Source organism: Mauremys mutica, chromosome 6, assembly GCF_020497125.1.
Source record: "Mauremys mutica isolate MM-2020 ecotype Southern chromosome 6, ASM2049712v1, whole genome shotgun sequence".
In the NCBI taxonomy this organism is placed as follows: Eukaryota; Metazoa; Chordata; order Testudines; family Geoemydidae; genus Mauremys; species Mauremys mutica.
The window spans coordinates 115,627,725-115,652,388 of record NC_059077.1 but is presented as its reverse complement, the minus strand read 5'-3'; the positions used below and the strand labels follow the sequence as shown (position 1 = coordinate 115,652,388).

At 41.8% G+C, this 24,664-nt stretch overlaps 1 protein-coding gene across 7 annotated transcripts in view; it reads right to left on the bottom strand.

Annotated features, from left to right (window-relative positions):
- The window catches only part of KIAA1958 (KIAA1958 ortholog), a 125,380-nt gene that overhangs the window by 58,309 nt on the left and 42,407 nt on the right, over positions 1-24,664 (bottom strand). For all 7 annotated transcript variants that reach the window (XM_045021510.1, XM_045021514.1, XM_045021515.1 and 4 more), the window contains one exon: positions 6,019-7,216. In XM_045021510.1, the coding sequence (XP_044877445.1) occupies positions 6,019-7,192 (1,174 nt within the window). In that variant the 5' untranslated portion in view covers positions 7,193-7,216. The remainder of the gene's footprint in view (positions 1-6,018; positions 7,217-24,664) is intronic.

The following is a 24,664-nucleotide window of genomic DNA, read 5'->3' as shown; positions in this document are numbered from 1 at the left end:
TTTTTTTTAGTGTTCGGAGAGGATTTTAAATCAGGTTTTGTAACTTTCACATGATTGATCACTCTGTGCTACATTTACCGTGGCATAATTCCACTACCTTCAGCTGAGTTACATCAGGGATGAATTTGACCCTCTGTCTCCCAAAGAGCTATCCATATGCATATATACTTACCCATGCAAGGAGGAGCCTTCTCTGCTTATTAGGAGCATATTCTTAAAATATCCTGATAAAATAGTACTTACAGTGTATGGGGAACCTATGATTTAGTTTAGTGTCAGTCTATGGCTAGACCCTGTCATATTGTTGCCAGCTCCTGTGATTTTATCATAAGTCTTGTGATAATTTGGTGTTTCTCTGAAAGTCCCAGATACTGGAGTCATGTGATTATGTGCTTTCATTTAATATAAAAAGGACCAGAGGGGTAGCCGTGTTAGTCTGGTTCTGTAGAAGCAGCAAAGAATCCTGTGGCACCTTATAGACTAACAGAAGTTTTGCAGCATGAGCTTTCGTGGGTGAATACTTGGGTGCACTGCTTGCATCCGAAGAAGTGGGTATTCACCCACGAAAGCTCATGCTGCAAAACTTCTGTTAGTCTATAAGGTGCCACAGGATTCTTTGCTGCTTCTATAAAAAGGACGTTTCTAGTCCTTCTGGTTGCAGAGAAAAAAATGAAAATGTGTCCCTGAAAAGCTCAAAAACAAACAAACAAACAAACAAAAAGAAAGAAAATAAAAAAAATCAAAAATGTGTTATATTTTTATAAATCTCATGATTTTTGTGGGGACGTGACAGCATAAGCTGTGCATGGCAAGGGAAGGATATAAAGAGCGTATACAGAATCCAGGAATCCCTGCTAGCACCCCCTGGGATGAGGAGAAGGCAATACACCCACACGGGACAGCAAGATTAGCCAAATGCACAACAAGGAGCATGCTTCAGCCTTGCAAAGGATGGTGCAGCAGGATGCCTCCCAAAGCTCCCTAAGGGCCAGTGCAGCTGTGCGCAGATCCAGCGTAGGCTCTCGCACATTCTGGTTTGTAGATAATTTCTGGTTACCACGTGGGGAGGAAGGATGTTTGAGGCCGCTGCCAGAGAGAGGGATGGTGGCTGAAGGGGTCCCGTTCCTTGTCTCTACCTTTATGGAAAAGCAGCATCCAACTTTGTAACCACCATCAGGCTGGTGAGGGATGGATAGGATTTGCCATGGAGCTGACAAATCTCATTATCACACTTACCGTTCAGAGATTTTACTATGATCATACTGCATAACATACTGACATACTGCATAACATAGGCCAGAGAACCTCACCCAGTTAGTGTCCTTTTCCCAGTTAGTATATTTGAATGTGAAAAGCTCTCAATGAATCTTAATGGAACCCTCTTCTGTTGTGCTCATGTTGCTCGGATAGTGTCTGACCAAAGAGATAAATTAAAATGTTGTATTGTTGACTCCTAGGACACACACACCCTGAGCATTCTCCAACGCAGTACTGAAGACTAGTCATTCGTCTTAAGCACTGCTATCTCCCTACATCTCCCTCTGAGCTACAGCTCCCTCCGTGCCCTCCAGCAAGTAAACAAGACCATTCCCACGTGTAGCTATATTCTCCCAGAGGCCATCCCGCCACGCCACGCCTTGCCCTCTGAAAGCCTGATGCTTCCTAGTCACATTACAGCGGGGTAGGCAACCTATGACACGGGTGCCGAAGGCGGCACGTGAGCTGATTTTCAGTGGCACTCACACTGCCTGGGTCCTGGCCACTGGTCCAGAGGGTTCTGCATTTTGTTTAATTTTAAATGAAGCTTCTTAAACATTTTAAAAACCTAATTTACTTTACATACAACAATAGTTTAGTTATATATTATAGACTTATAGAAAGAGACCTTCTAAGAACGTTAAAATGTATTACTGGCACGCGAAACCTTAAATTAGAGTGAATGAATGAAGACTCGGCACACCACTTCTGAAAGGTTGCCGACCCCTGCATTACAGCTTCAGCAGTGCAACAGACCTTCCCCTTGCCAGTTCCTGGCCTGAAGGACATGTCAGGAATTGGCAAGAGGAAAGGTGACAAAGATCTTTCTGGGAGGACAGGTTTCTCTGACATAGCTCCCTCAGTGGCTCCACAAGAAAATCCTAGATGTTAGCCATTTCTTGCATGGCATAAGATGGAGAATTGCCTAGAGTTAATGAGTATAGCAGGTTACAGTAATCGGTTTTTATTTTTAACTTGTAAACACATAGAGGAGTTCCCATGTGTTATGCTTAAAAAATAAACTATAAAATTTAAGAAATTAATTCAATATAAGCCACCATCCTCAGACTGAACCCTGAACTCATTCCAAGTTAGCACCTAGTGCTTTTATAAATCCCAATAAATGTTTAATTGCATTTTTGGGGCCTAAATATCTTTGTAAATCTGGTCCTCTGTCTATATAGAAAGTTGTACCAGATAAACTAAAATCACTTTAAAATTAGATTAAGTTAAACCAGTGCAAAACCCCAGTGTGGACACACAAACTGATTTCAAGCGGGCTTATATTGATGCAACTTAAGCCGATTCCTTAATGAATTAAGCTAAATTGATTTAAGACATTTTAAAACTGATTTAAGAGTTTTCCACCCAGGGGACTGAGCTGATTTAACTAAATCGGTTCAAAAAACACAACCTTAGTTAAAGCAGAGACAAGTTTGAGGGCTTTCAAGACCTAAGAGTTGAATCCCAGTTGCATCACTCCATCTACAAGACACAAGCCGTACCCTGATACCAATAAAATCAATGGGAGTTTTATCACTGAATTCAATGGGAGCAGGAAGAGGTTTTTTATTCTGATTCCTGGCCAAGTTTGCATGTTTTACTGACCGCCCTACTCTGTCTACCAAGTTTTTTATGAGCAAGCAAGGAAGTACAATGGACAAGAATCTTGTGCAAATATTAAATTCTTCAATCCTCTGCCTGTTCACAGGTCTGAAGCAGGCAGTCAGGCTGGATGGACGGTGTAGATAGGAAGAACTGTAAAAAACAGTATGACCCACGCATTTTAAAGCCTGATCCGAATCCAGTCCACTACCAAACATATCATTATCAACCTTTTTACTTTGCAGAGCATGTACTATAATCTTTGGAAAAAATTGCTCAAGAGTGCATACCCTGTTACAGGAATATGTTAATCAATATCTCTTCACTGTGGTGGCTGCAGCTAGTAATCACAACTAACCAATGTGGGCCCTGATCCTGCAAAGACCTACCCATGTGTTTAGCTTTACACACTGAGTTAGTCCCACTGACATCAGCAGTGCATAAAGTTAAGCATGTGCACCAATCTTAGCCGGATCAGGGCCTTAGATGTTACTTTGGAAATAAGGAAGCATTTGTTGGGGGAAAAGACAGAATTTAAACTCCATGCTTATTTTCAGTTAAGAACTAATATTACAGAACTAATATTTTGTTAAGAAACTATCACTACAATTGAGTCTCTAAACCAATGGCAAAGATTCCTGTTTCAAAATCCAATTCATTCTCCCTACTGAGTAAAAAGTTATATTGCTCCTGGTTTATAATGAGTTTAGAATAGAAAAGTGTCACATAGGCTGGACAATCCTCCTCTCACGATTTAGTGGAATTCAAATTCCATGTGAAATCATTTACCGCTTCTAGTCACTCACTCTCCGTTAAGAAATCCAGCCCGGAGACAACCTAAAAAATTTACAATAGGTGCGGAATCTCTTTCACTTTTCAATTAACCCCACTCTGTTTTAAAATCACGTCTCACATTTTAGCAGCTCGGTCATCTTTGCAGAATTATGGGTTTTTTGGTACAAACACTTATTAATACAAATGTGTGGTTCAAACAAACATTTATTAGCCCAGTTACTCCTTTCCCACATGAGAAGTCCCCATTGAATTCAATACATTACTGGCACGACTAAGGGTTGCAGGATCAAGCCTTACCTACACAGCAACCCCTTTACCCTTTGCTGAAATGCAGTAACATCTGGGGTGGAACATGGAAGCTGTTTAACAGCATATAGGAATACTACATAAGAGTTAAGACAGGAAGTGTACAATATTTTAGTTAGCTAAAACTACTAGGAAACTAAGATAACATCACAGCCTTTGCAAAAAGTGCTGTGATATCTTTAACGAAAGCTTTGATTTTGCATCTTATCCTAGAGCAGTGGTTCCCAAACTTGGTTCACGGGCTTGTTCAGGGTAAGCCCCTGGCGGGCCATGAGCCGCTTTATTTACCTGGAGCGTCCGCAGGTACAGCTGCTCAAAGCGTCTCGCAGACACCAAGGGCTTACCCTTAACAAGCTGCGAACCAAGTTTGGGAACCATTGTCCTAGAGACGACCTCTATCCCCCTGGGACACTAGTTCAGAACTGATTCACATGGAAGAGGTCACCCTACAGAATCACCAGCAGCACTTCAGGGGCAGCAGCCAGATTTTCATTAGCAGTCTCCATTCCAAGTAATAACCAGGCCTGAGGTTGCTTAGTTTCTAAGAGCTGATGAAAACATTGCCCATGGCAGGACAGCTGCAAGTCATTCCTCTGTTAACTGCTGGCTACAGCAGACTGAAATTATTTTTACTACCCTGTAGAAAACAAAGGAATCTCAGAGATAACACACATCAGAGTAAAATTCTGCCCTGGGTTATACCAATGCACCCACTGAAGTTTGTGGCTCAGCAAGCTGAAATTCCACAGCTATCACTGACTGCAGAACCTGGCTTGCTAACATATGTGAAGGTGATGAATTGAAGAACTATGTGATAAACGAATTTACCATGAACCTTTGACTACCACGTCTGACCTCTGCCCACCAATTCATCTCCCTAGGACTAACCTACAGAATCAGATCTGAATTTAGCTGGGGTTTTATAGAAGGATCCCCATCAAATAATTTACACATGACAGGACTGCTGTGAGGAAGTGTCTAATGGACAAATGAGAGTCACTGGTTGCAAAATGAAAAACACTAACTTCTGCATTTTCTAACTTACGGTGCTTTGCTGGGTTTTACAGAATAACATTGAAAATTTAACATACAGCTAACATTTTGTTTCACGACAACATTAAAGATCACAGTGTAACAGGTAGTATCTAACTGTTCAATAACCTGGTGCTGAGAACCAGATTTCCCCATGCAAAGCATTTGATTTCCCTCCAGAATTGCTGGCATGAAAAGATTAATCAACAGAAATATGTTGTTTTGAGAAATTTATGTTTTTATAATACTTATTTGGTTAGACTTATCATCATTGCATTGAGGGCAGCACAAAGAAACACAAGGATACGTTGAAAATAAAATGTTCACTAAAAATGGGAAAGAATCTCTTTTACTTCGTTTAAAGTATAAGCACTATTACTTTAAGGTTTAAAGGTATGTGTCTCTCTCTCCATTCTCCTGTGATTTACAAGTTAGTGAAAAAACGTAATAAAGATTTATAATAGGACAAACTTCCCTCCAGCCATTACTGTTACACCTCTCCCCTGCTTCTGCATTTCAAATGTCAGCTCTCTTGATAGGAATTAGGAAGGGAGGGGAAAGCTCTTGCCACTACTGTAGGCTGCTTTACTAAGATTTTATCTTTCTGATGTAGCAAATGAACCAAACAGTCTGCTTTTCTGTCTCAAAACTCCTTATATATAACTAGATAGCGGCATACTGTCCCGTATAGATATTGCACTACAGAACTATGTGACTGTCAAATGTAACCTACTTTGAGATCTATCTGTTTTAGAGAAAAAGTCTGTTGTTCCTTTATGAAGTATCCCTGGATTAACATTATCCTACATCAAGTGCTTATGGGCTCTATTAAATGAAAGCTTTCCTAACACCCTTCCAATGTAGAGTGCTTAGCTACTGATTTATCTAGTAATACCTTCCTGTAACCTATGGTGACCAGGATCAATATTTCACTTTCTCAGCTGCAATTCTTGGCTTAGAAATGTGTCCTTTAGAATGACTGAATTCCCTGCATGACCGTATGAGCTTTCCATCGTTTCGTACCTGGTATGGACTGTGCTGTTGCCTCAGCGGCGATGATAGGAGCAGTGTTAGGTTGTTGCTGACTAGAGCTGACTTCCGGCTCCGCGCTAATTGAAGGAGATAATGCTACTTCGCCGGCTGCAACCTGATTTGGCACGGGTTGGAGAAGGTCTTCTGAAGCAGCTTGCTCTTCTTGTCCAGGGAGCTGCAGGGCTGATAAAGGAATGCTAATCTGTTTGCTGGAGTTGGAAGTACTGACTGGCATCTGGAGCGCTACCTGTTGGTTGGCTGTAGGGGTGCTAGCTGGTCCTCTGTTTGGGGAAGCCAGAGTTACTCTTGCAGGCTTCTGAACTGCAGGCCTCGATATGACAGGGGGAGAAGCAGACACATTTTGTAAGTCTAGCTCAGCACTGAGAGAAGGCGCTACAGCGGGGGTGGGCTTAGAGGGGCCAACATAGGAAGGTCCAGCATGAGTTTGAGGCTTGGGCTTTGACATCTGCGTCAGCGATAATGCAGGTCCATCAATGCCACCGGTAAGTTCTGCATTAGCCACAATATAATAATCTTCAGGGATTTCTTGCTTAATCTTTTTGACGATCACATTGTTACTGCTTTCATCGATGACCTGAGACTGGGAGCCTGAAAGAGATGATGAGGCTTGGCCCGCTCCAGGCCTTTTGCGGGAAATGGTTTGAGATCTTTGGGTATGAGGTTCAAAGTCACTATCCTCATCTGTCACCGAGGACTCGCAGACCATGTCAAAGAGGGTAGCCTCATCTTCGTATTCTTCCACGGCTTCATCTAGCTCTGAAGGCTCACTGCAGTAAGAGAAATCACAGGAGTCCCTGGTTCTGTTACAGTCCAACTTTGCTTTCACCGATCTCCCAGGGTACCTCTCGACTGGGCTAGTCTGCGTCTCCGAGGGCACACCTATGATGCTGGGACTGTCCGAGTTGAAGCTTCTGTTGTCCTGGAAACATACTCTTTCCTGGGACCCAGCCCTGCAGGTAGCAGTCAGTGGCCAATGATACGCATGGCCTGCGCTACAGCCCCACATAGCTGTCAGGTTGCCATGAGAACCTTCAGAAAGCAAGTGCTTTAGATTTGGAATGAGGCTGCAGATGGTCCCATGGCTGTGGGCCCAACTGACCAGTTTGGAAAGGTTTTCAGAAGAGGTATGAAGGCAATCCTCCATGTTATAGGATCAACAACTCCTTTCCTAAGGAAAAGGAAATTAAAGGCAATTTTTAGGTTACATGTTTTCAACAGTTGTAACTGTGTACTGTTAAATAAGAACATAACACGTTCTTTTTCTACAAATAAAGGAGCTGAGACCTATTTCTATATGTTCCTTATACAAAAATGTTTACAAAGGCATATAATCATATACAAGTTTGATAAATCATCTTTTTATAGGCTCTAAAAGACACTTCTCAACATAGCATTAATTTTTAAGCTCCTTCTCTCTTCTCGCTCTGTCTATATAATGCTGTCTTTAAAATAATAGGGCAAAAAAAAATCTCTATGCACCTCAAATCTACAGTGAGATAAAACAGCTTTTTAAACAGGCAAGTTCGCTACTATTGACAATCAAATTCGACATGTTGACACTTAAATCTAAAACAAGTGCATGTACAAATCTTTATATCTGATAGACTGAATAAAAAAAACCAAAAAACCTCTAACTATAATTTTTAGCCTGAATCTGAAACTAGCATTATAGGCACTGAGTCCAATCTTACACACACATTGATCAGATTTAATGTAATTCTTGAACTATTTCAAATGCATCTTCCTTTTTAAAGATGCAAAGAAACCCACTTGAGGGCCTAAGATTGATAATCTTTCCTTGTATTAAAGACAAAATAACTGTGTGATTGGTTCTTTGTTAGCTTCCGCCTGGCTACTGGTAGCCGCTAAGTGTCCAGTGGCTAATAGAAATCCCTGTTTTCTACTAGCTTCAAGCTAGTTTAGAAGAGTGAATATTGAGAATACTGAATATTGAGAAGTTTTATCAAATCTTCCATGTTCATAGAGCCAAATCTTGAGTCCATTGGCATCAATAGCAAAACACAGCATTTGTCCCCTTCTCAAAAATGTCCATCTAGAAACCCGGAAACAAGAGGCATTGAAATCTGGGGCCAAGTTAATAAATACTGGAAAAATATAATTTCTAGCACTCCACACAGAGGACAAGAAATTGTTGAATGTTCAGTCTTTTACTTGCCCCAAACTGCATGTCCTGCTCATGTTCCATCTTTCACATAAAGTTAGCCTAAGCCAAAGTCTCATCCCACTAGTGAGAACACGCAACTCCAATTGATTTCAATGGAAATTGAGGCTGCCAAGCACCTTTCAGGATCAAGCCCAAAGACTGCTGAGGAGTGCAGCAGAGTTTACATCTGGCCAAGCAAGCATTAAACTGTCTAATAGATTTTATAATGGTTTCTCAGCCCCTTGCATCACGTGCAGCCATAAAATAGACAATCTGAGATGGGAGAGATGCTTCATTCACTTAAGCAAACAGAAAGATTCAATAGCGGAATGGGAAAATTCAGAGCCATACAATGCTGGCATAGATATGTTAAAGAAAAGCAAGGAAATGGAACATAACTGAGCTAGAAACATAGAAACTGTTCACAAGTAATTTCTCCACATAGCTTTTGGACTGTAGATATATTTCTAAGCAGTTTGTTGCAACTATTTTGATACTGAAACTCCAGGAGTTAGTTTTTCATTGTACAATTAGATATGGTATTGATATATTTCTGTTCTCTGACTGGATTAATATAATATTTAGAATTAAGATTTCAATGTGAATGCTCATTTTTACTAATTCAAAATATTCATTTCCAGCTAGCATCCAATGTTTGCATAAAGTTTACTATTCCAGCAGACACCTTTGCATTTTTGTCAGTAAACTTGTTCACCAGAATGTTTACAATTAGCAAAAACTGTGAAAGCAAATTCACTTAAAAATTCAAATGAAAATCCATTTGTTGTGGTAGTTGCAGTACTTGTGAACACTATTTTGGACTTTATCATCTATAGTCAGTATTCATAGAGAGGAGGGATAGCTCAGTGGTTTGAGCATTGGCCTGCTAAACCCAAGGTTGTGAGTTCAATCCTTGAGGGGACCACTTAAGGATCTGGGGCCAAAGTTGGTCCTGATAGTGAAGGCAGGGGGCTGGACTTGGTGACCTTTCAAGGTCCCTTCCAGTTCTAGGAGATTGGAATATCTCCTATTGTTATCCAAACCTTTTCACGTTTAATTAAGCAACAAAAATCTTCTTTGGCCAGAGCTGGAAAGGAGGTCCAGTTAGTCAAATGTTCAATACAACTCTAGATTAATGACAAAAAAACCCAAAACAAAAATCAACCTACTCTGACTTCAAGATAGAATCTGTAGATGAACCTAGATAGAGTCAAATGATCTACTCTAGCTACCGTAATATCTGAGCACCTCATAATTGTTAATATATTTAGCCTCGTAATATATCTATGAGGTGGGAAAGTACTATTATTCCCATCTCAGGTTCAGCGAGACTGTGGGTGAAATCCTCATCTCCGTGAAAGTCATTGGCAAAACTCCCTTTGACTTAAATTATGGTCAGGAATTCACTTTATGTGACTTGCCTACATTCACACCAGAAGTCTATAGCAGAGCCAGGAATTGAACACAGGACTCTGCTGCCCCAGTCTACTGTTTTAACCAGTTGGAAAGTAAGGAGTACGTCAACTCTTTGAGCACTTCAGTTTTTCGATTCCGAACGGCAAGATTTATAGGAACCTTTTCCCCATTGCCCTGCTTTCAGTATTAGAGTGACACGATGGGTGAGGTGATATCTTTTATTCACCCACCTTCTCTCTCTCATATCCTGAGACTGACAGGGCTACCACAACGCTGCTTTACTAATGGCAGTTATACGGCAAATCTAGCCAAACTACAGGGATTCTTAGAACATTCTCTGAAGCAAAAACTCTGAAAAGAAGTATGTAAGTTTGAAAACACTTTCTAAAAAATGTAAATCCTTAAAAAGCTAACTTGACACTATCCCTTTTTGTAGTGCAGTCTTACTTTTAAACTAAAGGCTATTTCAACTGCAAGAAAGGTTTACCGAGAAGGAATGCACATAACTTGAAATTTCATCTTTATTTGGCACAAAATTGAATTTAAATGACCTGAGTTCTTCTTCTAAAAATAACAGAGATTAAGTTTATGTTTATGTTCTCCAGAGTATATCACTGTATTCTCTAACTTGCCATTGGCTACCTCCCCACAGGTTACTTAATCAGAATATACCTGTGAAATTATAACACTTATAGAAGAACAGATACATGGGGTCTGATTCGCTTCTCACTTACACCTGGTGTAAGTCCATGGACTTCCTGAGCCAGTTAAATAGAATCTGGACTCTCTAATGGGATCAATCTTTACACACTGGCAGGGAGGCATGCCTTTACTTTTTCCTTCTGGTGATTTCTGAACCCCATTGGCCTGACTTCTGAGAGATGCTGAGCACCTATAGATCCTGCTGACTTTAGTTGAAGTCATGGGTGTTTTGCATGTTTGAAAATCAGGCCCTACATAGTTTCCTAAAACCAATTTAATGTGGAGCTCACTCGCACCTTAAGTTCCATATCTCTACCCATCCCCACAAAAATATTTTAGAGGCAAAAATAATAATAATATTGCTCTAAGATACGTATATTGTTACTGATCTTCTCTTGATAATGCATCAAACTGACATTTAACCTAGTAACACCAACAGGTAAATACTTGGCCACTCTGTGTGTGTCCCAAAGCTAAAAAATTAGCTAAAAAATTATGTAAATGTCAAGTACATTTTATCATTAGGAAAAGGCTGGCTCCAATTTAACAGTTCAAACCATACCATAGAAAATACCATTTTTATAATACAGCTTCTTTTATTCCCAACAAGCTTTGCAAACTGTGGCCCTGATGCCACAATGAGCTTTGTGCATATAAAGAATATAAGACAGCCATACGGGGTCAGATCAAAGGTCCTTCTAGCCCAGCAGCCTGTCTTCCGACAGTGGCCACTGCCAGGTGATTCAGAGGGAATGAACAGAACAGGTGATCATCAAGTGACCCATCCCCAGTCGCCCATTCTCAGATTGTGGCAAACAGAGGCTAAGGACACCATCCCTGCCCATCCTGGCTAATAGCTATTGATGGACCTATCCTCCATGAACGTATCTAATTCTTTTTTGAACCCTGTTATAGTCTTAGTCTTCACACCATCTTCTGGCAAGGAGTTCCACAGATTGACTGTGCGCTGTATGAAAAAATACTTCCTTTCATTTTAAAGCTGATTCCCAGTGCCCACCCAGAGGTCATTGCAGGATTGGGACCTACATGCAGAATAATAAATACAGTTAAGGGCCTGATCATGAAAAACCTGCCAGGCATATTCACTTGAGTAACCTTATTGTTTTCAATGGCACTGTTCAAGCTAGTAAATCCTATGCCCAGGACTAAGAATTTGTACAATATATTACACATCTGTGCTTTTTTTAAAAAAGGTGACGTTATTGGTATTTCCATTAGAGTGTAAATGCACATTCTTGACATTTCAGGCCATATAAGTTTCACTGGCAGGGTAGCAGAAAATTGTCTTCTGGAGAAAGTTGATTTAAAATGTATCTAAAAAGGGGCAAAGACAGCCTAGTAAAAGTACAGCTCAGGACGTCAGACGTGCCCATTCTAGATTGCTCTTCCAACTCTCTCCTCCCTTTTTCGCATGAACAAACAGGATCTGTGCCCACCTCCCTGGTTCCTGAGGTCCCCAGGTGCAGTGGAACCAGTGCTTCACCACTGAACCTGAGAAACTCTTGCAGAGTGCCTGGGACTCAGCACACTGGATAGACCAGTTCCACGGGGCTCCCTGCTCTTCTCCATGTAGGAAGGCTTAAGAGTCATTTTACTGTGCAATGCAATTATGTAAACGTGGCACCTTCTTACTCAACCATTCTCAGAATTCTGTCTGCTCACTTCATTGATAGAAATAAGCAGATGCTACCATTGGCTCCTTTTAGCACTGCGGACAGGGAAGGTGGAATGAGCCTCAGATTCTGTTTGCAGGAGCATTGTTCACTACGGTCCAATAAGCTACACCTGTGCCAATCCTCTGACAAGCCCAGGCTTCTGGAGGTATAGCTATGGGCATAACTGGAGGGCAGTGCTATTGCACAGATGCAGTGGGAGGCCCATTTTGGCTGGCAGAACCTTTATTGCTAGTGACAATGCAGAAGATGGAAAGAACCCAGCTTGGCCCTGGGAGCTCAGGTTGAGTCTGAAGGGCTGGAAGTCTGAAGAAAACAACATCTTTTTACTCGTAAATTGAGTGCATTTGATACAGAGGTTATTACAGAGACAATAAACATGGGACCCCATAATGCCACTTCTGCAGAGTAGAACCACACTAGAAAAGATTAAGTATGAATCTGGTGGAACCACCATGCTGCAGACACACTGGCCACACCCTTCTGCAAACCGAAGGTGCAGAAACAATAGGGATTATCCTGAGACTGCAGTAGCGTACAGAGAAATCGCTTCCCCTAGTGCCCTGTGCCAAACCTCTCTCTTCTGTCTCAGCAAAGGGAAATGATTTGACCCTAGAAGCTTATTTTGGAAACTTCATAGAAGAGGGGAAAAATTATATTCAGTTGTCAGAAAAAAAAAGGTAAAAAAGAATTGGCTTCCCAAAGGGGCAGTTTTTCCATTCATTCAGATGGCTCTTTGCTGGCTGGCAGTACAGTCTTACTTGCTATATCACATTGTGAAGGTTGTTTAAGTCTTTCTGTCTAACTGGCAGGATTCAATAAGATGATTCATGCTTTACAGCCTACTCACATGAGTACTCGGAAATCATACAGTAGCTGGCAAAACTGAGCTAAATCTCCAGTGTTAATAATGCTGGTATTTTAACTGCATTAAAAACTGCAAAGCCTTACTATTCTAGAGGGATTTTCTGCTGGTTAGAGCCCAGCAATGTCTAATCCTGTGTGAATCATCTCTAGGTGCTGAAAATTCAATACAGTAATCTGGACCCTAAATTAAGAATCAGGCTTGATCTCCGCATGCCTTGACATATTTAGGTTTTTAACCTCATTTACTACCAGCTGCTATGGTGATTACTGCAAACTTTCATTTGAGTACACACCACGAGCCTCTCTCTGCTAGCCTGTGTTAAGGTTGCAACCCCCTTCCCTCCAGGCAAAGGAGGACATTCAATAAGTCCGCATTTGATTGTACAACCCCAGAAAGTGATTGGCTGTAACCAAGAACGTCTCTCTTCACAGTAGATATTTAATGACCAAACTATTTTAAATAATAGCAAAGGGATCTCTTACAATCCCTCTTTCCCGTTATAACACAGGAGCATGTCAGGCTGCCTCATGCAGGCAAAACTGTTGAGTTCTAACAGTCCAAAGGATGGCAGGAAGCAGCCCCAAAGTGCTCTCTCCTAGACACTACACCAGCGTAAGCATTGTCCAATTGCTAGCCCCAGTATCAGTAACCAGTCTGACTCGAGTCCCTCCCTCACTAACCTACACTGTGGAATGCATTTGACAAAGGTGCCAGCCATGTACCAAGGTGTCTCCTCTGGCCGCTTGCCTAGAGGGAAGAATGAATACCTCGGAAAGCGAGGGCTAAAGAGAGGGGCAGGGAAGAGAGAGAGTGCCACCTACATTGCATCATTTCCCCTTCCTCTCGGCTCTCTACAAGCTCTTCCAGTGGTGGTTTGACAAGCGAGGAGTGAGTCAGCCAGAGGCTGGAGAGGACAGGGATGGGCAGAGATTTCCCTAGACTCCCCCTACGAGGGGTGTACACCCCCCCCGAATTTCCCCAACACCCCCCCCAGTTACATGCAGTGTTGCCAATTTAGTTGTTGATTGGAAATTTGAATTGAAATTGAAACATTAATACACACTTTAGAAGCATGCACAGTAGACGAGAAAATACTCGTACTTGAGAAAGCATAATGGGTTTGAAAAATATGAACATAGACTAGCCTCCTCATACAGCTGCTATTTATGACAATGTCAGCATATTTGTTTCGGCAATGTTGGCCTACCTAATAATTTCAAGTGATTATTGATCAGCAAGGTCTGACTGAGCTCTCCCCTGACAGCTAGTGATGAGCCGGGGAGGGGGGTGGGGGAAGGTTTCAGCACCAGACTGTATTTACATGAACACACCGACTCCGCCTAGGTATCCAGCAGGCAGAGCCGTGCTGCCCAAGTGATCAATTTTGGCTGGTGGTGGGTTACAAATCACTGAAGTATTAAATGTGGGGTCACGTTCTCCTGATTGTCTGAGTAAAGGGCAGCAGAACTGTGCTTAGCCTGACTGAATGAGGGGGTCTCCCTCAGGGCTTATTTTGTGCTAGGGCTTGCCAGGGCTGACCCCCAGCACCTTAGGCTTGGCAGTTCATAGCCCTGGGACCTCTGGGCTTGTCACATCAGTTATGAAAGTAACAAACTTCCTTGAGCCCTGGCACCTCTTTCATTACAAATTAAGCACTGGTCACCCGCAACTGAACTGTACTCGCTAAGCAGGAGGTTTGGATGCCAGATCCTAGTGAAGAGAGAGAGGGTGGGGACAGCTTGTTTTGCTTGGTGGTGTGGGCTCTGCCTAAGAGTCACAGGCACTATATGACCTGCCCCTCTCTCCTGTTTAGAGAGATGGAGCTGATTAGGCTCCATACAGAGTCTTTTGGTTTGTTAAGTGCCTAGACCTGCTGTGGGACAGTGTTTCTGTGGAAGAGACGGCCCAGCCTGCACTAGCAGCGAGGTTCCCCCACTGAGAGCTGAAATCACTGAGAGCTGGGTGGAACCTCGAGAGACCGACTCACAGAGGTCACAGTGGCAGGTGGCAGCAGAAGGTGACTGTGCAGGGCCATTGGGGATGGAGCGGTAGAGTGAACAGTGGCATGACAAACAGTGGCCAGAGCATTGGACTATGTTTTAGTGACTTCGCTCCAGAATGCTAGATTTGTGACTGGCAAACTTACAAATACAGGGTTCCTAGTAGGCCAAGATTTTTAAAATGCATTACTGGCCAAGATCGTTATCTCACAACATCACTTTCTCAAGAGGTCATTATCTTGGGGCGTTTCTGTACTAAGCTTTTTTATTATTATAATTATTTTTATGTAAGAACGGACATATTGAGTCAGAACAATGGTCCATCTATCCCAGTATCCTGTCTTCTGACAGCGACTATTCCAGGTGCTTCAGAGGAAATGAACAGAACAGGGCATCATGGAGAGATCCATCCCGTTGTCCACTTTCAGCTTCTGGTGAACAGAGGCTAGGGACACTCAGAGCACGGTGTTGCATCTCTGCCCATCCTGGCTAATAGCCATTGATGGACCTAACCTCTATGAACTTATCTAGCTCTTTTTTGAACCCTGTTATAATTTTGGTCTTCACAACATCCCTGGCAAAAAGTTCCACGGGTGACTGTGCACTGTGTGAACAAATACTTCCTTTTTGTTTGTTTTAAACCTGCTATTAATTTCATTGGGTGACCCCTGGTTCCTGTGTTAAGTGAAGGGGTAAATAACACTTCCTTATTCATTTTCTCCACAACAGTCAAGATTTTATAAGCCTCTATCATATCCTCTCTTAGTCGTCTCTTTTCCAAGTTGAAAAGTCCAAGTTTTTTTAATCTCTCCTCATATGGAATCTGTTCCGCACCCCTAATCATTTTTGTTGCCCTTCTCTGTACCTTTTCCAATGCCAATATATCATTTTTGAGATGGGCTGACCAGAACTACATGCAGTATTCAAGATGTGGGCATATCATGGATTTATATAGTAAATGTGGAGGATCTTGGTTTGCCAGACTGACCAGCTAAGTCAATACTGGCAACCTATATGAAAAGGCTGCAAAACACCATGCCTCTGTACTGCATCAACATGTAGAAAGCCTTGTAAGCCAGTCACTGCCAAAGCCAATTTTAGAAGAACTTAATGAGGCTGTTAAGAATGCTGGAGACACAACACAGTTTATGTGAACCAACATGGCTGCTGCATCATACCACACACTTAACATTAGCCTCCAGTTTATAGTGCACTGTCACTTGTTAATCCTGAAGTTCGACACTGGTTTCGAACAAGACTGGCAAATGCTCGCTATCTTTCTGAAACAACTCAGCTGACTCTCTAGAAGCATGCGGTGCAACCATGAAAGGCTCAACAGTTGAAAAAGTGAAGAACTCTCTCACCATATTCAAAATACGTGCATACATAGCTGATGAATGCACCAGTGCAAATAGGCATCAAGTATTAAGTCATTGCGTATGTTATCTTGATGTCTGTGATAGGCCAATAGATGCATTCTAGATGTTCAAGTTATAGAAGACACATCAGCTGCATCTGTGACATCTTAGAAGAGTTAAATGCATGTAAATTGAACCCCAAATGGGTGGCTGCTTGTGCATCTGATGGAGCAACAAACTTCTCTGGAAGACATAGTGGAGTACAAGCTTTGCTCAGAGAAACGTGTAACCATAATCTCTCCTATCCACACTGCAGAAGCCATCTACTCCCACTAGAACTAGTACAAGTTGCAGAATCTTCAAAAGACATTAAAAAAACATAAATTTAATGGCTTTTTATATTATTTTTTTCCAAGCAAGAGTCCAAAAGGACTGAACGTCTTGGTAACAAATAGAAGATACACTGGGATTGAAGTTCAAATTAGTCCAACCTTGGAAAACCTGCTGGCTTTCTCATGAGCGATCCTTAGCTGTTATCTTAAAATTACTGCAACCATTATTAATGGCTTTGGAAAGTATCCACCAAGATAGGATGGATCTAAGTAGTGAGGCTGGTGAACTACTTTTGCTACTATGTTCAGAGAAGACTATTGCCATTCTCTCTCTTTAAAGTCTACTGTTGAAACCACTTGGTCATTATACAATGCCTTCCAGGCATCTGCTACAACACTAGTAGATCTTTGTCCAGCAATAGAAGCTACCCTTGTATCAATCAGAGCTATCCATTGAAAGTGTATTGGAAGAAGCAAAGATTTCAGTTCAGAAGTTGACTAATGAAGGTACTTATATTGACTCCTTAAGTGAAGAGGACAAGAAGTGTTTGTTAAGACAGCTGAAAAAATACACAGACTTGATTCTTACAAATCTACAGTAGCAATTTCTGGATTCTATCAACCTCCACCTGGTTTTTACCGATGCCTGTTTTATAAAACACCAACAGCTAAGTGGAGTGAGGCACTACCAGCAATGGGGCTGCCATGTGATCAGGACAGAATAGAGAATTTGAACACAGAGGTGAATATCATATGACGAACAAATGAAGATTTAACTTCACCTTCTTTATCATCACTAGTGGTTAGACCCAATTTTTGTGCTATGTTTCCTGGGATGAAAGAAGTAGGAATATATCTTTTGCTACTCCCAGTCACAACAGCTACAGTTGAGTGTTCTTTTTCCTCATTGAATAGAATTTTGTGTCCTGAAAGAAATCGCCTTCTGCCTGATCATGAGTATGTCACGAAGGACTGGAAGTAATGGACACACAAGAAGACACCAAGGAGAGCAAGAAACCAAGATGGCTGTAGATGTTGTGCTTTCTAGTAGGCTTGAGTAGCCAACTTTAATTTTTGTAATGATTTTAAAACATGAGTTAAAGCTAATAAAATGGTGATGAAACATTTTTTAGTTTTTACTATAGTGCCATACAGCTCTCATCCCCCGTGAATATTCCAACACACCCCCCCCATTTCAATTCCTGGGGAAAACACTGGAGATGGGGGAACAGCAACATCTGCCCTTTTTTCTGCCTCTAGTAGTGCTGACTAGGTCACTGGTGGCTTAGGCAAAGTTCCCCTTCCTTGCTCTGAAATCACCCCATGAATGGGCTCTGCAGGCAGCGAGGCAACTGAGGGTCCTGGCTCCATTGGAGACAGGCTGGCAAGGAACAGAAAGCAGTGAAGAGGCTCAGGGACTATACACAGAACTGGATAGATCTGTGAATATATGAGGTGAAGTGCAGCTATGTGATATTATGCCATACAGCACCACCTGTACCCTCCATGCCATGTATATGCCTGAGGCATGACTAGGGTGACCAGATATCCCGATTTTATAGGGACAGTCCTGATTTTTGGGTCTTTTTCTTATATAGGATCCTATTACCCCCTACCCCATCCCGATTTTTCACACTTGCCGTCTGGTCACCCTAGGCATGACCTGGGGAAATGGATCCAAGGAGATAGGAGACTGCAGCAGTATGCAACACTTTGGCCTCACAAAGCCTTGTAAGATAAGAATGGATTTCCTCTGATGGCTAACTCTGTCCAAATCAGCACTGACTCATGCTGAGCAGCCTGTAAGTCACAACAACATCCATTAGCACTTCTGGCATATCTTTTCGGACTTCAGTGCCTTCTGCATGGATTTGCACCAAAGATAATAGTATGGCCCAGGGGTCTATCAACACTGTTCCCATCTCGCAGGAATTTCTCGTGAGACTTATGATATTTAGTGTTTTGCTTAAAGCCCAAGTTACTGGAGCCATGTTATTACTCAAAAACCAAGCTTTCATTAAAATAAACAAAGTACGTTTCTAACCCTCCTGGTTGCAGTGAAAAGCATGAAAACATGAACCCTCATGGCTCCGACACCAGAAGGCAAATGAGAAGACCCCCCTCAAGTTTCTTATTTTTCAAAAAAGTTCTTGATTTTTAAGCCAATCTCATGATATTTGGGGCCTGACTCATGATTTTTAATGCATGGGACTGGCAATTCTGTATTAACCCCTACACCAGTGGGTCTCAAACCACTACTGAACACTTGCTGGTTGGTGACATTGTGCTAGCACTGCTCATTTCCAGCTGCTAAATCACACTAAGCAGCAGCTTGAAATACATCAACACTTCCTTAATATAACTCTTCCATGTGAGCAAACACTGTGGCTGCCACTGGGATGTTATTCCACCACCAAAGAGAAGGGAAGCGGAAGTTTCATTTGCAAGTTTCTTTATTTTCACACGTATAAAGAGAGAAATCTGAGCCTTTAACCCACAAGGCTTGCAACTTTTACACTAGCAGTTTTATTGGTGTTATATATACGTCTAGCTGATTAAAAGTTTTGGCCATTGGACAATTATATATTATTTTACCAGCTTGTTTATTTTCTTAAGTGAAATCTGTAATGCTTGTAGAACTACTGAAATTGACAAGCCTTTTTCTGTTTATCTGCAAACAGGGCAGCAGCTGTGCAAACTTCCCCCCAGTGTCCTGCTGCAGTCTCAGCCCACATCCTGAAGCAAGCACCACTAGCTGGGAGAGTTCAGTCTCCAGGCCCCACCAATTTTTGACCTCTTTGCTGAAGTTGCCACAGAGATGTCACTTGTGATATGGACCCTGATCATTAGGACCTAGACTGACAACGATTCAGTCATTTCACACAGGCCACCGGTCAGTCATCAGATAGTAACGACTAGGGTTGGGTGAACTAATTTTCTCTAATTTCAAACCCACTCAGACATTAGGGGTTTGAAAGTTGAATTCAAACTCAAATATTATTGCATTTCTATTCTGCTTAAGAGAGAGACTATGAAGAGAGGCGCAGACAGGAGAAAGAAAAACTTGTTAAAAATAGTTGCATTGTAATAGACCAGGTGTAAGACACCCAATTTGTGCCATGCTACTGTTTGAGTAAACAGCAATTTCTCATCCCTAATAAATAGCAATGATTCTTTTTAATCCAAAAACAACATTTTTAAGGTAACTATTTCCTGGGGAAATAAAAGGTAAAAAGTACAGGGAAAAGGGTCATGGATTCAGGTTAGTTTTGCAAATCTCAAAAATAGTTTAACAAGTTTCTGAGCCTGGGAACTACAAGAGATTCCCCCAACCCAAATAATTAGACATTATTTCCAATCGGCCTGGCGTGAATTCCAACCGGCAGCCTAGAAATAGAAAGTGGCATCTCTCCATAATCAATCCATATAGCAGCTACACATTTGGGGATCCTGTATTATTTGTTAATGTTTTTAAACAGCGCCACAAGAAGTTATTTAGAAGCACACAATGATTAAAATAGAAAAACCCCATTTCCAAGTGAGTCCAATGTTTTGTGTCTATCGAATCATTTTGGGTAGCAAGCGTTTTCATTTTTACATACGCCAACATATAGGATAAAATCCTCACCCCACTGAAGTCAATGGGAGTTGACTCCAGTGGGATCAGAATTTCACCCATAACAAATAACAATAATAATACCAGTAACAGATATAATAAACGGTATTAAGAATTCTTCTTTTCCAGAATGGGATGTTAAAAAGTGGCACATCTTAATGGACAATATAGTTTTCCATTCATTAAAATATCATGGCACTCTGCCACACCCTTTCCATTGGCCTACAGCTATTCCTCAGTTGATGGCATGTCTTCAGGGAAGCTTCTTTCACTGCCAAGTATGGCATGGTTTCAACTACAACTGCCAACACAACAAATGCTTAACAGGCAGCAAACAGTTTTGCTGAGGAGATTCCTTTAGCCAGCTGAAGAAGATGATGATTTATTTTGACTTTGAAGAATATCATCAGGTTATTAGCCCAAGAGCATTTGGTATTTTTCACAAAATTTAAACCCTCTACAAACCACTAACAGAACTGGCTGGAGAATTTCCCCTCTCCCCCAATTAAAAACATTATGAAACAATGTTGTTGCTGCTTGTATTTATTTCTAAGTGGCTATCATCACTTCACTCTGCTCACACTGAAACAATATCAGCTATGTAGGCCTTGAACCTGCCTGGTGCAGCTGCAAGATTGCAGAAGCGTGTTGTGGTATAAATGCAAGGTAAAGAGAGAGGGTGAGCAGTTCAGGAAGTGAAGTGCAGAGGAATGATAGCAGTGCTGCAGAGATGATCATTTACTCCAGCAGTCCCCAACCTTTTCGTCTGGCAGGTGCCAGACAAAGGACCCTTAGGGACCAGACATGAAAGGATCTTTGGACTTTCTACTGCTCAGTTTGGGGGGCTGTAATTATGGACTGATTTACAGAGCTGCTGAGCACCCAGAGCTCCTATTAACTTCAATGACTGCAGGTGCTCTAGAAATCAAACCCATAGTGCTTAGCTTTACTGTCACCCACATGTACCCTCCCTGCTGCCTCATGCTAAGGCACAAACCTGTGTGCTCCTTGCTACGTACTACGCAAAGGCTTGCAAGATCCAGGCGATAATATACAAGTGAATACTAATTTCTGAATGATGAGGAATGTTTAGAGTGAAACCGCAAGATTTTAAGATTAATTTTTTAAAACATTGAGCTCTCAAATCATTAACAAAACATAAGTGTAGACTGGGAAATGTAACCACGTGAATTTTAAAGCAAACCCAAAATTGCTCATATTTCATGTTATATTTATTGAAGATCAAGCATCCTCTAGGTGCATTTACATAATATAATGGGCTTCCTCATGGTAGACATTTCTCACTGCAATCTTCAGAACAGAGATGGACTTTGCACCAAGCCCTGATGACTACCAGCTGCTTTCCAGAGCTAAGGGCCTCTATTCAAGATGTTCTATCTAAGAGGCTGTTACCAGAAGTGCCCAGGTGACCCCATGTGTACCTATGATGCACAGGCAAAGATGAGAGGACCTATTATGAAAATCATTTCTTCCTCCACTTACAATCCACTGTCTTCAGAGTTTTGCGTTTCCACTAAAGGAGTTGAGACTTAAACTTCCGCATTTAACCATCAAGACGATGTAAGCCCCATAGTTCTGAAAGGAATATTAATTCGCCAGCTGTTCACTTTAAATTACACAGACCGAAAGGGTGGTAATGAGATAGTCAGTTACAAACAGCTGCTGTGACCGAGCCAAATTACCAGAAGTAAAGTTCACTGGCAAAATCTCGTGATTATCAAGGTTCCTGGGCCCAGATGTAGTTAGGCTCCTACTTGTCATCTAGGCCCTGATCCAAAGCCCACTGAGGTCAACAGGAGTCTTTCCACTGACTTCACTGATCTTTGGATCAGGCCTCCAATGGCTAACTCACAAATCCCAACCTGTGGCCTGGCCCAGGCTTATTACTGCTGTCTGCTCCCGTCACTTGTCTGACTGAATGAACTTCAGCCATGTTCCCTGATAGACCAGAAAATATTCATGTAAATACCTGCCCTGGCCTAGTTTTCATGGAAACACAGTGACTTGTTGTGGGGTCACCCACAACAGTAAATAAATCATGGTATTTCTAAAGGAATTCATCCATTCCATGTAGGTTGCAGAACCCTTTTGCTCCAAAGTCTAGATCAGGGGTCGGCAACCTTTACTATCAAAAGAGCCATTTTGCCCCCTCTTCCACTAAAGAAAAATAGTCTGGAGCCGCAAAACATAACACTGCTTATAAACTTTTAAAAGTTTTAATCTTTTTTTAATTTTGCCTGTTACAACAACAGAATACAACAAACAGAAGTGCAGTGTGCATGTGTAGGCCTACTTTGAAATAAATTAAACACTGAACTATGCAGGCCTTTTTGAGTCCTTCCCGTATTTGTGTAAAATTAAAATAAAACGTAGCCCACTTTAATATAAAAAAACATAGTTGCAGCTTAGCAGTTTTAAAAAAGTAAACATAAAATTAGGAACGTTTTTTGACAAGTCCATTTCAGTGTGCTCTCATCCTCTTCGGGTTTCTTTCTCGGCCAGCAATCAACCGAAGCACCTGAACATACAATAAAAAACTACATCAGCTCCGGGTCTGAAATAAATGTTTTTTTCTGAATAATAATAGCCTATTAAATGCTAGTGTTCTCACCTGTTTAATGTGACTTCTGTTTCTGAAGCTCGATGCTGATCTTCTCTTTGTCGGGGCTGTAAGATGTGACTTTGATCTTCACACAGGACTGTAGGCTCTCATTTGTGAGGCGGGAGCGATATTTGGACTTTATGAAGTTCATGCTCGAGAAAACTTGCTCGCTTAAGTATGTTGAGCCAAAGATGGATAGGACTCCAAATGCATACTTCTTCATGTTCATATACGTGTCGGGAATGGCACTCCATGTTTCAAAAACAAGTTTGTCGGGTTTGGGGAGGTTTTCAATATAATTCCATTTGTGCTCTTTAGCGAGAGTGGCCTTCTGACGGGCGACTTCTTCGAGATCCGCTGTCAGGCTTTTGAACTTGGACACCCATAAGTCTTTATCCGCTATGTCGGCCAGTTCAATTTCAAGATCGGGCTGACTTATCCCTGTGAATGCGGATATGTTCAGCAGGGATGGGTCGATGTCCAGCGGTGTGACAGGGAAGGACAGAGTGTTTTTTTCCTTTCTGAACTCGCTGAATCTTTCTCCAAAAGCAGCTTGCGTTGCCATAATTGCACGGTGTAAATAATCACAATTTATGTGATTGTTCTCTTCTTTGAACTCTCTCAGGGAGGAGAAGTGAGAGAGCGTACCTCTCTGTACATCTCTGGCAAACACTGTCATCTTGCGCTCAAACGCCAGAACATCCTCCAGCAACGGCAGGGCCGTGCTTCCCTTTCCCTGGAGATTTTTATTCAGCGTGTTTAAGTGACTTGTCATATCCACCATGAAATAAAACTTTTCCAGCCAATCGAGGTCTCCCAGTTCGGGATAGCTGAGGCCTTTGCTTTCCAAGAAGGTTTTCACATGTTCCAGACAAGCAGCGAAGCGTTTCAGCACGTCTCCCCTTGACAGCCACCGAACTCTGTTGTGCAGCAGGAGATCCAAATATGCGCTCTCGACTTCATCGAACCATGAACAAAACTGTCGGTGGTTTAACCCGTTTGCAATTATTTTGTTCTATCTTAATAACGAGGTTCATCACTTCCACACATTCAGGGGGGAATGTTTGAGCGCACAGTGCTTCTTGGTGCAAGATGCAGTGAAACGTCATCAGCTCTTGATCCAGCGACTTTTGAAGTAAATTCACAAAGCCCTTCTGTGCTCCTCTTATACTGGGTGCACCATCAGTAGACACTGACACCAGGTGAGTGGTGTTTATTCCTTTGGCTTTTAGACAACTCAAAACAGCCTCACAAATGTCCTGTCCCCGCATTTGGCCCTTTAACGGTATGAGTTCAATCAGTTCTTCCTGCGGCCCATCAGAGTTCACATATCTGCATAACAGTGCTGTCTGCTCAATATCGTTTACATCACTTGACTCATCACAGGCAATTGAATATGCTTGAGCTGAATTGATGTCATCAATTTGCTTACTGGTGATGTTTGTTGCCATTTTAATGGTCCTGTCCTTGACGGTCTTTGCAGAGAGAGGCATTTCTTTAATTTTCTGAATAATTTCCTGTTTGTTTTTGAATTCGGAGAATAGATGCTCTGATATTTTTATGAACGATTCTTTCATGTATTCTCCATCTGTGAACGGCTTCCCCCTCCTTACGATCTCATGAGCTGCCACAAAACTAGCAGCTGTAGTTGAGTTTGGAGAGTTGATCCACTTCTTGAAAGTATGTTTGCTCTGCTCAACTTTCCGTAGTAGTTCCGAAATCGCTCTCTTTCGCCCATCTTCAGTTGGGTACTTTTCAGAAAATGCTGAGTGCTTGTTTTGAAAATGTCTTTCAACGTTACATTTTTTGTTGTTTGCTAATTTCTCGCCACATATCAAGCACA